Source organism: Zootoca vivipara, chromosome 2 (genome assembly GCF_965207765.1).
Source record: "Zootoca vivipara chromosome 2, rZooViv2.hap1.1, whole genome shotgun sequence".
NCBI classification, from domain to species: domain Eukaryota; kingdom Metazoa; phylum Chordata; class Lepidosauria; order Squamata; family Lacertidae; genus Zootoca; species Zootoca vivipara.
Window position 1 is genome coordinate 52,956,147 of NC_142584.1, and position 16,385 is coordinate 52,972,531.

Here is a 16,385-nt window from a genome sequence, read left to right on the forward strand (position 1 = left end):
AAAGCGTATTCTGTACCACTGAGTCATGTTTCATCCCTCCAGATAAACTGCTACATGGGACCCTAGCAATTACCTTGTTGGAGCAGATCAAAGGTCTTCTAGGCCATCCATGTCTCTGGGAAGTCCAGAAAAGAGGATATTGTGGAGATACCACTTGTGATTTTTGTCTCCAGTGTCTGTTAACTGGCCGACTAAAACAGGTCTTCCATATTCAAAATATATTTGTTGGATCTCATTGTAAAGCCGTCTAAACCAGTGACCACACTGCATCTTGTGATACTGAATTCCACAAACGAGTTTTCAATATCCGAATAAGCACATTTTTGTTTTGAATCAGCTGCTAAAAGTGTTTCTCCGATGTACTCTTCCGGCAGGTTATCACCTCTTTATAGCTGCTACTCGTAGTTGAGCCAGCTGCAATACAAAATGGGGATAAACAGGGATAAAAACCATACTACTACTACTTTGCTACACCTGGTATTTTATACTTATTAAAATATTGAAGTTACAGGTAGGTAGCCGTGTTGGTCTGAGTCGAAGCAAAATAAAGAAAATTCCTTCAGTAGCATTTAGTTGGTCTTTAAGGTGCTACTGAAGGAATTTTTAAAATATTGAAGGTCCAGGCCTTGTTTTTGGTAACCATGCATCATAATGATAATGAAGGTGAGAATGCAAGGCAAGGATTAGCTCAGTTCAAGTTTTAATTTAAGTAGAGTTTCCTGCTACCTGTGCGAAATTGTTTGAAGACAATGAAATCCCTCCACTGCAAATTAATAATTTTCCTGCTTAGAATGTACTGAAACTTCTGTGGCATAATTCTTCTTCTTCTTGCTAATACTTCTTTTTCTTGCTAATACTATGGAGGACGCCTGCCTCTCATCTTTAGCATCTCTTCTACTTGATCTAGGATCCAAGAGCTATAGCTTGTTTTATGAGATATACTCTTGATTCACGTCCAACAGTTTTCAGTGATCTGCTGTCATGCAGTCTTTGTTTCAAAGTATTGCCAAGTGTGATACGGTTGCATGTCCAGCCTTTGAGATTAAAGGTGTCCTGTACTTTAAATGGCAAGGATAATGCTGAAACATCTCCCTCAACCTACACTTGCCTATGAATACTTGCCAGCATTCATATGCATACCTAGCCAACCAGCTGCAGAAGCTGTGCGTATCTTCTCCTTCTGGTCCATTCAAGGACTAGTATGGCAATTTTGATGCTTCGTTAACTCTAGAGAATGTAACATGCATTCTAGTCTCTGCTGTGGTCTGTAGCCTCCCCAGACCTCTGCCCCTGGTTTATCTACCCTCAGTTCAGTCAGAGGCAACTCACCTGTCCAGGTATTCAGAACCACACAGCAATAAGCCTGTGAGAGCAGGACTGTCACACTGTGCTGGTTCCTCCTGCCCCACACCACCACCACTTCCCACTGCTGTCTGTGCATGTTTGCTGAAGGTTCTGGCTCACAGGGAAAGCTTGCATGTGTCCTTCAGGCTCCTGCCCTGCAGAGATGCCCCCAGCACAGAGACAGAATTGGAGAGAGGCTAGCATGGATGTGGAGGCAGGGCAAGGGTGTGGTGCAGTCCTATTTTTCTTTGTCGTGCAATTGTAGTCATGGTGGTGAAGGCCTTTGTAGACCTGAGGTTGCTTAGCACATGTGTTGGTATCCTCATGCTGTTGTTAGAGGTCAGGGTCCCAGCTGATGCTAGCTGCCAACTTTTTCCATTTTTACTCCCAAGAGTGGGCTCACGTGTTACCTTTGTAGCATGAAAGCCACTTCTGCCTGGACCCAGGGCACTGCTATATTAGTGACATCTGTAAAGAAGGAACTTGCCTGAGTTAGGATCATGTTGGGAATACTTCTTTCCTACTGTTGTCAGGAAGTGGTGGTGACATGACTCTACAATGTGAATGAATCCTCCAATGATAACATTGTGAGGGATGTCAAATAGCCTGCCTTGGATCCGTGATCTCTGTTAGTTGCTTCTTACTGCCCAGATACAATATGCACACAGCTTGGGCCCTAGGAGTAATAATGCGGGTTTTATCAGAGATTTTTTTTTAAATGATCTGTGTAATACAAGAACTGTTGTCCTTGCAGCTACAGTGTAAAAGAGAGGAATGGATGAAATACTGCAAGTGGCATATAGTGTACCAGAGCTGGGGAGGTGTAGGCAAGGTTGGGGGGAAAACTCACCTAAATAAAGCAAGTTGATGTGAACTTGACAGCCCAATGACTTTCTGAGCTAATGTGTGTTACAAAATTCTGGCAAGTTGCTTTGCCTCAGAATGTTAGTGGTTTTGCATTAACTATTTAACTTCTAGTGTTTTTATGTGTTTTATATTCTTTATCTTTTTTGAAAAAATGATATGATTGTGTGACTAAGCTCTATAGTCTCAGGTGATGTAATATTTGCTGTGTAATACACAGTGCAATCTATTTTTTCCATGCATACTTACCCTAGGTAAGTGGATGGTGGCGATTGTAAGATAAATTGCCCATCTCTTACTAGGAGTTCAAACGAAAACGTCTAGCACAAGTCATAGAAAAGTTACGGAACTGGGTTATAAGATTGCTGTAGGGGCCTCTGTCTCATATACAAGTGGCTTCTTTGCTCTTTACTCATGCTAAATTTCAACCTCTTGTCTTCCATGAATTAAGAATGTTGGTCATGATTTGTGCTTGTGTTAAGCTTCATATGATACCATGTCCTCTTGAGAGATGCCTGGTTATCATGATTAGTTCTATCTAACATTGCTAGTACCTATTTCTTTTTCTTTAAAAAAAATCAGCAGTTTTGGTGAACAGTCTATTTATATTTCTGTATGAATATTATGGAGCAGCAGTGTAACTATCCTATTTAGCATGAGCAAGATTGTGAGCTAAAGTGAGTCAAAATAGCCTGTCTAGAACGCCGGTGTCAGCCACCGCCAATCCAGACCCCAGTCCTTTTAACAGAGATCTTAAAAACAGAAATGCCTGAGATTGAACTAGATGACTCATAAGTTTAAAACCTGTGGCCTGTTATTCAGGTAAACTGATTATTCTTATCTCTAGTGCAATTAATTAGATTTTTTTGTTTTGTATTTTTTTTTAAAGTAAGGCAAGAATGATTTGATTTTGATCATGGAGTGGTCTGGTTTACATATAACATTAAACCATGGTTTAATGTTTTGTGTCCAAACCTTCACAAGCCCAAGCAAAGTGTCAGACTCACTCACATCACTTTTCCCTCTTCTCCGGCCAGGAGTGTGACTTCTGCTGAGTTTAGTTTAACTTGCAAACAAACTCAGTTTAGCATTACATATGTACCAGCAATCCTGGTTGGAAACTAGTAATGGTTAGTGAAACAAGCCAGCTTCATAATCCATAGTTTGAGGTTGGCTTGTTTAGAAACTAACCATGGATTGATTTAAACCAGGATACTGGGTTCATATGTAATGCTAAGCCAATATTTTCTGGAATTGAAACTAAACTCAGCAGAAGTTCTATTGGCTGCACAACAGAGGAAGGGAAGAGAATACTTGCCTGATGCTTTGCACAGGCTTGGGGAGGCTCATTCACACAACATTAGACCTTGGTTTAGTGTGGCATGTAAGTCCGAAAGGATCACATTGCTTTTTTGCCACTAACATTGTATATGATATTGCTTTACATTTTTGTTATGTTTGATTTTCTATCGTTTAATTTTTGCTTTTTATGTTTTTGTTTCAGTTGATCTCACACACAGACTTGTATGCCAGGAGCGGACTCTGTGCATTCATATGTTTTAGTTGCTTGCTTTTCCACCTTGTGAATCCTTCTGTCTTACCATTGTGCAAGTGAAACAGCATGAAAGACAAACTGACCATCTGGTGCGTTTTTCAGTGACTGGATTGTGACTATGCAGGATGTTAACGTTTTTAAGAAAACATTTGCCTTGTCTTTGCAGATTCCCTGTGGAAAATCCTCGTATTGCTAGTTCTGAAATGTCAGGGGTTTAATTTGTTTTAAACCCAATGAATTACTATCTATTTATAAAATGGCCCTAGCTATATTTAATACATTTTTTAAAATGCAATCTTGATGAAAGAGTTCCATATAAAAGTTTCTGTTGGGAACCTGTTTATTTCCATTTTTCAAATTTATTTTAGGATAAATATCACCAATAGTTTATTTTTAACAAAAATTGCAATCTGAATGCTTTACGAGTTTGAAGTGACACTTTAAATTTATTATTTGAAGAAAGCAGTTTCTACTTCATAACTTGAACACTAGTGTGCAGTTTAAATAAGACAAACATCTTGTATATTGTTCTGCTATTTATATTATGTTGCTGAAGTGCAACTCCTTATTAAACAGTAGTTTTAAGGGGACTTATTTTCACTGTACAACTACATTATGGCTGAGAAGTGTAATTCCTTTTCTTTCACTAGCGTATGCTCCTGTCTGAGTAGATGTTCATCCTCAAACTTATTATTTTTAATAATAAATAAATTACAACCCCATAATCAAAAGTAGAACCTAGAAAATTGCAGTTAATGTTTATAAATCATACTCTGCATCCATCTCCACTCTGGATGCTACTTCTGCCTTTAATGCTGCTCCCATTTTTTAAACCTGTTGATTTTGACTATCCTAAAATGACTATAAAAACAAGCAGGATTTGGATATTTCAGTAGCTGGAAGGAGATGTTCTCCTTTTTATGGTGGCGGTGAAACAATCAGTAAAAATAGATTTGATAGAAAGAATTCTAGGCAGCTATCAGTTAAAAGTAATCCTGCAAACACCTAGATGTGAATATTTTGAAGACAATTTCTTTGTGCAGATTTACATTCTTTAGCCAAGCTCATGCACATGAGTTGACCAAATCCAAAAAAAGCCTCTTTAGACGAAATTAAGAGGGCTGCTTAACATGATTTGCTTTTCCAAATGTATCATGCCTTTTTGCCACATGCTTTGTGGAAGGATGCATTTGAGACAAGGGCTTGTGAAATGACTGCAACTTTCAGGAGCATCTCGGCCTGCCAGACAGGCAACCCTGAGATCCAGCAGGGTTGCTTGCTGTGAGTGGGGATGCAGATATATGTTGGACGCCTTCATGAATTAAAAGTGAAAATGGCAAAGTGCCATGTCCAGCAGACCTCCCTGTAGTGAGGGGAAATGAGTTGAATGGCCCGATTAACACTAATCAGGCTGCAGGGCAAAGATTTCTCAGGTCATCTACGAACTTCCACAATGTTGTTGAACATCATATTTTATTCTTTCCACAAGCTTTGGTGAGAAAACCTAGTTGTAAGAGCTTGTTTGCATAGAGAAGTACAGGTGGGAGGATAGAAGATGTACTAAGGCTGTGGACACACTCCTATTTCCTCCGCATTCAGTGCGCTCCCACCACTGGTTTGGGAAGCCATGGGCGCACAAATTTCGCCGCAGTCTGCATCTAGCCTGTAGCTCCTTGTGGAAGACTGCATTTTTATTCCTGCCCGCCCCAGCCCCCCAGCCCCAAGCCAGCTTCGATCTGAACTGAGAACTGCTCATTGGGTAAAAGTATCCCTTCCCTGTCTCCAACCTCAGGTGGGAACATTCAGCGGGAGACTTAAATATACCAAGCCATGCTGATATGTACAAAAGCATGCAAATGCAGTTTTGAAACACAGTGAAAAAGAACAAGCACCTTGCATTTTAAGCCAATAATGTGTACACAGCCTGAGAGTCTCCAGCCAGTTCTTTTCTGCTGTATTGTGCAAACCTGGGATGCACCTGTCAGCCACAGGGAGACATGGACAAGCCAGGGGTCACATGGTTCCCCACCAACACCAACACCCGTCTCTGTGTAATGTTAAGTGACAGTTCACATCTCTTTTTTGCTATGGAATTAATTTAACCTTCCACTTCAGTTCTCTTCAGTGCCTGTAGCATAGCCTGTTTTTAATTTTTAAAACAGCAAAAGGCATCTTTTCATGCCAGTCTCAAAGTAGCATTTAGCTATAATCCGGGTCTAAGGTTCCTCATCTTTTCCCACAGAAGCCCATTACACAGGCTCGTATATTGAAACCCTGTCTTGTTTGTTTGTTTGTTTTTCTCTTAAAAGGACAATGTCTGAATATATTGAAAAATATGTTACAGTATTACTTGATAATTGTAAAAACCTCATGAAAAAAATTATACTGGTACTGTTTAATAGCAGACCCACCTAATGGTGGTATAGTGGATAGTTAACCATTTTTTAGGCGTTTGTAGTAATCTGACTTTAATAAATAAATAAAAAGGCTGTGCCTCTATTAAGCTAAATATATTTTCTAAAATACTAGCTTTCAAAATAGTAGGGAAGGAGCAATGGTTGTGCACAGGATCAAATATGCTGCATTATGTACACGATGACAATCCTGACACACAATCAGTTAAAGTTGCAAAAGCAAACCATGTTCGCTGGTGTGAAAACAAGATTTCACATGAGCCTGGAAATTAATTAATATGTACAAGGCTGCAGGGTTGTGGAATAAAGGTGTGGTTTTTATAATCAGATATGCAAACTAATATAGCATGGTAAGTTTTCCAGCAGTTGCACAAAGCAGCAAGATCATCTATGCAAATGTTTTCTTTCTGACTGGCTTTCTGGCAATCACTTTGTTTCAGCCCTATTTGAAAGTTTATGGAAAAAGTGGTAGCAATAATGAAAAGATAAAACATGTAGACACATGGCCATAATGGCAATCTATTTCTGATGAAGACATTCAGAATGTATGTAACAATATATTAAATACAATTATATATATATATGTATGTACGTGTGTGTGTACCTTTATGTTGTGCTGACCATTTTGTCATTTTTAGTGAAATACTGGCCTCAATGTTTGGTGGCCTCAGTCTCTTTGTTAAATTTTCTGCAATAGTCTTCCCCAGTAGAAACCAGTATCATTTTTCTCAGCTGGGGTAGTACTTGACTTTGCATTTTTTTGTATGAGACCAAATTGCATATAGTAGGTTCTATATGTTATTTCTTATTTAATAAGTTCCTGGTTATTACAATGTGACACTAATCTTAAATTAATTCTTAAAACTAAGCTTGAAGATTCACCTCTTATGTGTGAGGTAAGAAGAACAGGAAGACAACAATCTGTTCAAATCTCTCCGTTCTGTATGTAGTTTGACGAATGGAAAGACCACTTTCCAGCGAGCATGCATATTTTTCTGTTTCCAAGCTTGCATATTTTAGACGACTATTCATTTTGTAGTTTGCATATTTTGATTGGAACAAAGCAGATATTTCCACCTGGAAGATCGTACTGAATTAAACTTACAAGGAGGCAACAGGAAAACCTATGGAATGGATTTCATGAATTGCTAACATGTCACTCTCATTTTTGTTTTACAAGTTTTTTTAAGCTTTCAGTTTTTCAGTTTCCTTTGTACTTCTTTCTTTTTATTAAATGTTACATTTTATTTTGAGTTCTGTGTGTTTTTATTTTGATATATATACATATATTCCTTTCAACCTATTTCAATCATACCTTTATAATGGGGGAAATAATAATTTAACAAATCTAATTTGCATGTAAGGCTCTGCTCTATCATTCCCTTAAGCTGATGGGCTGAAACCATAATTTCACAGATCTCAGTGGGCCCTGACCATTTTACATACACAAACACTTGGAATTAGGGTTTGTCTGGGTTTTTAAAACAGTTGCATTGGGTGACATTACATACTTCTATAGCACTTTGCTCCTAAGGGTGGAGCAAGTTCACACATTTGTTGCCCTGCTCTGGTATACATCAAAGGCTATCTTGCTCTTTACAGAATTGTCAAGATGGCACAGCATCCTATATAATGATATGCAAGTGTCTCTGCGTCCAGTCCTTGTGTCCGTGGGATTGCGCTACTGCGCATGTGCCCCACGGACAGCCATTGGGACTTGGAGCGCAGAGACTTCGGATGGGATAAACCAGGATTGTGAGAGGGATTACATGCTTGCATAGTGTGTGGCTTCCCCTTGCCTCTGCTGCGCTACGGAAGTATCTCTCTCTTTCCTCCTGGTTTCTTCTCTGTTAAGAGGGGAAGGAGAGGAGGGAGGCGTTTGCCGGCAAAAGGGAAAGGGAGGGTAGGTGTGGATAGAGAGAGAGCGTGAGCCGCGAGTGATGCGGCTGCTGGGCTGAAGGATCGTTAAGCCGTTACTGAGGGGTGAAAGCAGGAGGGAGGGAGGGCGGGGGAAGGGGGGATGAATCCCTGGAAGTGTGTGTGGATTGGGGGGGGGTTGGAAGGGCTGCTGCAACTGGGACCAACGAGGGGAGAGAGAGAGAAAAGAGTAGAAAAAGAGGGTGGGAAATGGGGAGGGAGAGAGGAAGCTGAGGAGGCAGCTGGCTGGGGCGGGGTGGGGGGTGGGGAAGGGACTGAGTGAGGGGCTGAGGTGGTGGCAGTGGGTGAGTCACTGGGGGGGGGGACCCCACTAATTAATTATAGCACCCGTTAATTTAATGGGCTTCATGATATTAGTAATGCTATAAGGCCAAATTTGCTCAAAAGAAACACAAGGCTTCAATTCTGGTTAAACCTAAGGGAGATGAGGTTTGGCTTGGACATGAGGCAGAGTGGTTAGAGAGAAGTTTAAGGAAATTGCATTGTCATGTATTATCAGCATTGACTTCCCATTATAATAGTTCTAACTCTGAAGTATGGAATGTATTGGCACCATAAAGGTGCCAAGGTAGAGAACCTGAAGAGGCCTTTCCTTTACTGTACAGGTAAAAGGAACTGAAGTAGTAGAATTTCAAATTTGCAGTTGTTGGGGCAGAACAAGTGAGGATGCTTGCATGAAATCTACTGTTTCATAATGAGCCAGCTAATAAAAATGGACCAACAGGCTGTGAAAATACCTAGAAACTAGGGAATCTAACCTATAGTCCACCAGATGTTGTTCCCTTCTTTCACTTTAAAAGGGCTTGAGCTGTATGCAGAGCAGGCCAACTCAAATGGATGCTGAGCAGTGACAATGTATGTACTATATCGACTGCTTCAAGTTATATTGGGAGATCATGCATGTACTTTGTACAGGTCCAAGAGATTTCACACTTCATTCACACCACCTGAAAAATACATCTGTAGAACAAACATAGAAGTTTTCTTGAGTAATGTCTTTCTTTACAATGATAGCATGAGTAATTGAACTTTGAATTGCTTCTGAAGCATCACAGTTGCTACAGGTATTGCAACTCGGTGTAAGGAATACACGTTAGGGGGGTGGGGAAGAAAGGGCAAGCATGTTAACTTGGCCCCCACCTCAACCCATGGAGGAGGACGGTGTGAAGCAGGCTCCCTTCCATATCCATGGCAGCTTCCTGCGTGTGTAGGAACCTTGATCTCGGAGGGTTCCAAAATACACCGTGCACCTCGCCACACTTGTCACCTTTTGCTTATTTTTACAAAGTAGTGTGGTGTAGTGGTTAAGAGCAGTAGACTCGTAATCTGGTGAACCGGGTTCGCGTCTCCGCTCCTCCACATGCAGCTGCTGGGTGACCTTGGGCTAGTCACACTTCTCTGAAGTCTCTCAGCCTCACTCACCTCACAGAGTGTTTGTTGTGGGGGAGGAAGGGAAAAGGAGATTGTTAGCTGCTTTGAGACTTCTTAGGGTAGTGATAAAGTGGGATATCAAATCCAAACTCTTCCTCCTCCTCTTCTTTTTCTTCTTCTTCGAGTTTACCTATGGGAGCTGCTCTCTTAAGTCTTACCCATGGTGTCTTAAATATTGGAGTGACTTGAGCATGGCTTCAACTTCTTTTAAGAGGCAGGGACATCTTGTGGCAAGTGAGGACAAAAAGAGGCAGAAAGGTCAAACAGTTGGTTACAGTCTGATAAAGTTATCTGTCAGGCCATGGATCCTTCCGTCTTTAATGGAAACAGTAAAAGCAAATTAATGGTTTTGCATATATACTTTGTATGTTTAGTTAGGCGAGGAGAGATGGAGCCAGTTGGCTTCTTTGGGGCTCTGCTTTTGCTATATTCCGACGAGTGACGAGAACTGTGGGAAGGGCAGATGAACAATAAGCTTCACAAGTTGAAACCAGATCATGGCCAAATGTGTCAGTGAAGGGTTCAATCGAGTTGCTCAAGGCTGCTTCCAGATTTGGGGGCAAAGTGCATTCTGATATCATGCCTGTTCAACTGATGAACCCCTCAGGCTTTCTTGGCAGTGGTGGCGACAGCAGCAGCTGCTGCCATTTTTATTTCCCAGAGTGCCCAGTGCTGTATCATGATGGGAAATTAAAATGGAGGCTTACACACCTAGCTGCCTGATGGGCCCTGTTGGGGCACTGACAGCCCAGAGGCTGATCTGGGATGCCAGGTGGCAATATTGATCTGCAAGCTTTATTCGGGTTCTTTAGTTGTATTTGCTGTCTGCCCTCTTCTTTCTTTTTAAGTCTGTTTGAATCATTAGGAGCAGGTTACTTATGAAAGTATTTTTTTTTGCATTTGAAAGATGCGAAGTGTGGGATGCAGGATGGCTTAGCTGTTGCTGTACTATCAAAATATATCTAGCTGCGTACACTTTCTTTTTATATTTTATCTGTATAGAATGGTAGTGACTACATATCCCCCTTAAAAGTTCAGCAGCAGGGTTAAATAGCCGCCGCCTTTAAACAGAAGACGGTAGAAATTTCCATGCATACAACTGGACTTTTATATTTCCTTGAGTTGCAACCGTGTGGTTTCATGCTATACACTTGATGTAACTGAGTGAACCTGCAAGCTAAACACTGATTCTCTCTTGTTCTTTCTGTAGCTTCTTTAGTCTTCCCAGTTCGCGCTCCATAACATCAGGAAGATATGTAAATTAGAAGATTTATTAAGGCCAAAACACCTCATGCAGAAGAAATTTAATTGGTGCTTCTACTTTTTTATGCTTGCAATGTATTGCACAGAAGAGATTCCAAAGCGAGAAGTGATTTGGACAACATTGCCTTGACCAGGTTTCTTGATTAAGTAGACCTCTGATAATTCAACCGTAAATTGTTAATTCCAGCTAAATGCATGGCATGCACTAAAACCAAAGAACTAATCTTCTTACATGATGGGTGAAAGAACCCCAAACAAAAGTTTTCCAGTGGCAGACTGAACACACTTGGCATGTGTTCAGCATGAAATAGATGCTGCTTTAAACTGTCGTAGTAAATGGGGGCTTGATATGTTTGTCTATAAATTTGGCTTTGGGTCTGTAAAGTAACACTGTGTCCTAATTATGCTTAATAGACAAAAGTCCCACTCCTTATAACTTCCTTTTGCGGGACTAAAAATAACTGCCCAATGTATTTCAGGTTGGGACTTAAAATACCAAATTTTAATTATCCCTAACCTTCCCGTGAAATTTTACTATCTTTTAGCGCTAACCATTTTGCAGCGGTTTCCCCTATATAAAATGTATATCAAGTATTTTCTATGGAAGGAAAGTCACCCACTAGTTTCCAAAAAGAGGGTGCCTAATTTGATAAAGGGAGGCTCCTCCTTGAGCCATTTTCTCACCCTTCCTTACTTCTGTATTTACATCTGTTTGTTGTTACAGGAAATGGCTGGAGTGCCCCCAATCTTTTCCTATCTGCAAATAACAAATTGAACTTGATTGTGAAACCATTTTAAAAGGACAACTGATTGGGGAGGGGAAGGAGAGCCAGGAAGCATGTGCAAAGGGATTGCCATGCATATGGTTTGCTATATCCTAACATTTAGAATAGTGGAACTGAGAGGGTTGTGTTGTTGCCCATGCTCTCCTTTTAGCAAACGGTTTATTTTGTGACGCAAAGGCCTAAATTCCTGCCCTGTTCAGAGATAAGATCAAAAAAGACAAGTACAACAAAAAAATGTTAAACATTCCATTAACAAGCTGTTACTTGGCTATCTCATTGTGTTAAGACCGAAAACTGTGTGGATAGGGACCAATATGGGCTTTGGTGTATTTTGTAATTTATTTATATTTTTAGCAAAATAAGTGAAACACATAAAATTGAAACGTATTGGAAAGGCAAAATGTGAGAACAATTGCTGTAAAGTTGGTGCCCTACATTGATCCTAAAATGCATCAGTTGGCTCAATTTTCTCCAAACTTAGCAGTTCTCTGGGGGGTCATTCACAGTGTGAACTGGCTACTCTTCCCCATTCTCCCTGACTACGGGTGGGAATTCCCACCAGTAATTCCATAGAGAAATTCCTGTTAATGGCCAACAGCACCCAGTGTCTCAATAGCTGCTTACTTACTTAATCTCAGCCACCTTTATTGGTATCGCCCCGAAATGGCCCGAGGGATGCAAGCTCTACGACTGTATAGCAACTGTTTCCAGAGTTTTTATGTCCCTGTGCCCTTAGATCTCGATGAGCACGAATTCAAGGGGAGATGTTGTTTTGTGTCATGAGGGCTATGAGTAAAGCATCAGAAGATGAAGGCAGCAGCTGCAGTGTTTTACAAATAAGAAACAGCTTGAATTCTGTTAGGTAGGGAACAGAAAGTGGTGTAAACATGGCATGCATAGCTCTGTTGGCCCAGCCTGGTGCTCTCAAGAGGGTATTTTGCAACACCCTACTGGCCAGGCAGGATAGGGGAAGGTATCTCTTTGCAGTGCCAGCTACCAGTGCTAGCAAGACAGAGAGGTCCAAATCAGGTCTAACCCTAACCCTAACCCTCACTTGACAGCAGCACTGTCCACACAGGATACTGCACTGGGCTGCCTTCAACACTGCCAGAGATGCCAACCCACGTGTAATTTTGGGAAGCACACTGGGGTGCTCCTCATTGACAAGGCTCCGCCAACGAACAGCAGAGTTCCTCAAGCCAGAGCCCCAATGTGGGGCCACCTCCACCCCATCTGAACAAGTTCCAGAACGGCGGATCAGGGACACGGGTTGCTCTCCCCATAGCTCAGTTGGTAAAGCACGAGACTCTTAATATCAGAGCCATGTGTTTGAGTCCCATGTTAGGCAAAAATAAATCCTGCATTGCAAAGGGTTGGACTAGATGATCCTTGGGGTCCCTTCCAACTCTATGAATATATTATTCCCATTATATAGTATCCCCTTTATATAATTACCGTATTATATAAACAATTAACAGAGTTCAGTATCATTGTCATTCTATGATCAGACTGAAAGAAACTGCAGAGACGTGATTCCAGGGAAGAAGAAAAAACAGACACAATATTTCAAGTACGTTTTTATATAACAAAAAGGGAGGGGTCACCCACATTAAAAACAAAAAATGTTTTCCTATATTAAAAATATAAACAGTCAAGTCACAGTTTGTGATCAAAGAAAAGGACAATGCTTTTGGTCTCATAAAAAAAAGCAAGACCAAGGACGTTTTGTCCCAAGCTTTCCCTGAATAACTAGACATCTAGATATATAGAGAAATCCCAACCGATTTTGCAGTTTAACATGCTGCATAATTAAATTCCTCGGTTCTTAGCTTATTTCCTATGTATCAGCACCACTCCTTTGCTGCCATGCTGGCAAGGTACTGCTTTGGAGTTCTTTAGCACTAAGCGTAACATTCACAGTTTGGAGGTTTGTTAGTAGCTTTCACGTTGTGCTTTCCTGGCGTATTCCGACACTTGCTGCAATGTGCACCTGCCATGTGTGTTTCAGGGCCTCTTCACGCAACCATCAGGCATGCGGTTACCACAGGAAAAGTTTCTGAGAGTGCTGTGTGAGCAAGCTGAATGGAAGCATGTACACTGTGCCAGAAACACCGACTGCTAACATAATGCAGATTTTGTCTCTTGAGCACCTGCAGTGTTGTACCCACATCCCTCTGGCGATAGGTTGGGTACCAGAATATCACCTGTGGTTTTTCCATAGCTACTGTGTTCCACAGCAGCTGTGCAAAAGATCCCATCTTCACATATGATCTTCACATTGGTGCGATGTTTTGCTGAGTCTTTTTAAAGACTTTATGCATATATTGCCCTCTTGATCCTTCTGTCCCTTACTATTAGCTAGGGGAGCACCTCCGTAAGCACAGTTTGGGGGACCATGAGCAGAGAGAGCAAAAATAGTCAATAATGAAGTTGACTGTGACATTTTTACTACAGTGGTACCTCTACTTACGAATTTAATGCGTTCCAAACACACATTTGTAAGTAGCAAAAATTTGTAAGTCGAATCCCATAGGAAGGCATTGGGAGAAAAAATTCGTAAGTAGAAAAAATCCTATCTAAAAATTCGTAAGTAGAAAAAAATCCTATCTAAACCGCATCCAAGATGGCGGACGGAGCTCCATTCGTAAGTAGAAACATTCATAAGTAGAGGTACCACTGTATGTGCAAAGGGGTATCATTTGGTACCTTGGGTGCCAAAGTGTTAACCGGGGCCATCTTCACCCTCAAGTCATTCTTTAAATGTAGGCCCAATGTCGTTGCACAAACGGCTTTTTAGGATTTGGGGCCAAAACATTTAAGGTGTGCACCTATTAATGCGTTTAACTTGAGACACGGTTTTTCCAAAGTGCTAAGGACAATTGGCATGAGCACATAATGCATTTGTGTTTGGTGATAAATGCACCTCTGCTGGAGCATTGACTAGGTGTGGGATTCTTGCTGCAGTTATTTATTGATTGTTATACCAAGTGGGACCAGGGAGAGACTGCTTATCTGGCAATACTGGACCTGCAGTAAGTATCTGTACCTATTCCCTTAACTGCTTGCTGCAGACTAGAGCTGCCAGTGTGACACTGATCGACAGTCTCCTTGTGGTATCCAATCACAATTGAACTATTTTTGCTCCGCTGTACCCTTCAGCGTTATAGAATCTGAGCCTATTTCTGTGCACAGCTCAGCATTGTGCTATTGTACACCTTCCTGCTGAAACAAGGGTTTGAGCTTTCATAGAGAGGGCTCTGTATGCTTTTTAACATTAAAGCAACATGCTCAAGTTAATATGAATGCCGCATCAAGAAAAGCTAAAATCTGTGAGATTCTTGAAAATTACAGGTAAGGGTTGTCACGGCTTATTTTGCACAACTTCTGCTTTTGTGAGAGGGCAATAGGCGATCCAGCTGCTTGAAATCCTACTCTGCATCACTAGAAAACCTGCTTAGCGTCCAAGGAAATCTGTGTTTAGATTCCCACTTAGACTTAGTGACCTTGGGCTGCAACATTCTCTGCACCAACCTATAGGATTGTCCCAAGTGTAAAAACTGAAAGAACTATGTGGGCTGCTTTGAGCTCTCTGAAGGAAGCACAGGATAACTGATTTTATCATTAAAAGACAGGGAATATATTTGTATAATAAAAATCTAATAGAACTATTGTCTATATCAGTCCTGAACTACATGGCCCATCAAACCAAATACAGATCACCAGAGATGGTGTCCCTCCACAACAACAACAATTTTTATTGCCTGCCAGGGACTATAATTGTAAGAGCAATGAGAGAACTATTTGGTGAGCTACAATACATGGCTGGGGGTACTACGGTATGTTCAACTGTGTGAGTCACAAGTTGTACAGGCGTATTTTATGTCCTTTCATAGGGCTAGAATCTTATTTTAATTTTTTTTAATTAAAAAGATTCTGGGATGGTGAATTCTGTACCATTCCACAGTTCTATGACATCACTGCGGAAGTGTGCCTGTAGCATCCTTCTTGAATGCTATGTGCAGAAATGGTTGCCCCCCTTCCCATAGATCCGATAAGAATTCCAGAAGCCAACATTTTGTTGTTCATCTAACCTCATTAGCAAGCGTATTTCACCTGCATCAAAACAGGCCTGCCCATTTCTTGCATTTAGGAATAAGACACCAAGTACAGGAGGAATTCGCAATTATCTACTCAGATGAACTTTGCATGATGCTTGCAGTATTCATTCAGAGCTGAATTGCATGACCAGATACAGGTATGCTTCAGCTGAGCATGTCATTGTAAAAACAAACACATAATACAGGATGGTGATGGTGTGTATACTAATGGTAAGCTCTCTTGAATTTGAGCTGTCAGCCCTGACAACTGGAACGGGGAAGCTTGCTCCATACATAATTTTAAATATGAATAATTTTAAATGCTGCCCCCCCTTTTCCCTTTTTGCTAAATGTGACCCTTGAATAACTTTCCTGCAATCTCTCCTCCAAGTACAACTTCCTATGATCTTGTCAAAAAGTCCTCATGGCAAAGAAGCCAGAGACATTGCATTGCACCGTGTGAAGAAAAGTTCCAAAGTTTTAAGAATTCTTCCATAGTCCTGTAGGGTTGAAATCTGATGAGCACTCCAGTTGTCTTTGATTTCAGAGTCAGTCAGCAGGGAGAAAAGTTTAAATTGTTCAGCAAAGGTAAACTCTTCTTGTAGCACAATTTCGCTAAGGTTGAAGCCCAGCTCCCACACCTTTATCCAAGTGGTGTTCTATTCGATCAACGCCTGGAAAGTGTCTTCATGCT

The 16,385-nt window shown here is 41.0% G+C and overlaps 1 protein-coding gene across 7 annotated transcripts in view; it reads left to right on the plus strand.

Annotated features, from left to right (window-relative positions):
- The window catches only part of SEPTIN8 (septin 8), an 83,860-nt gene that overhangs the window by 62,905 nt on the left and 4,570 nt on the right, over positions 1-16,385 (plus strand). For 6 of the 7 annotated variants that reach the window (XM_060271687.2, XM_088663155.1, XM_035105399.3 and 3 more), the window contains one exon: positions 3,713-7,430. The exons of the other annotated variant lie outside the window; for it this stretch is intronic. In XM_060271687.2, coding sequence (XP_060127670.1) covers positions 3,713-3,716 — 4 coding nt within the window. In that variant the 3' untranslated portion in view covers positions 3,717-7,430. Of the gene's footprint in view, positions 1-3,712; positions 7,431-16,385 lie in introns of those variants that run through there. 7 annotated transcript variants of the gene reach the window in all.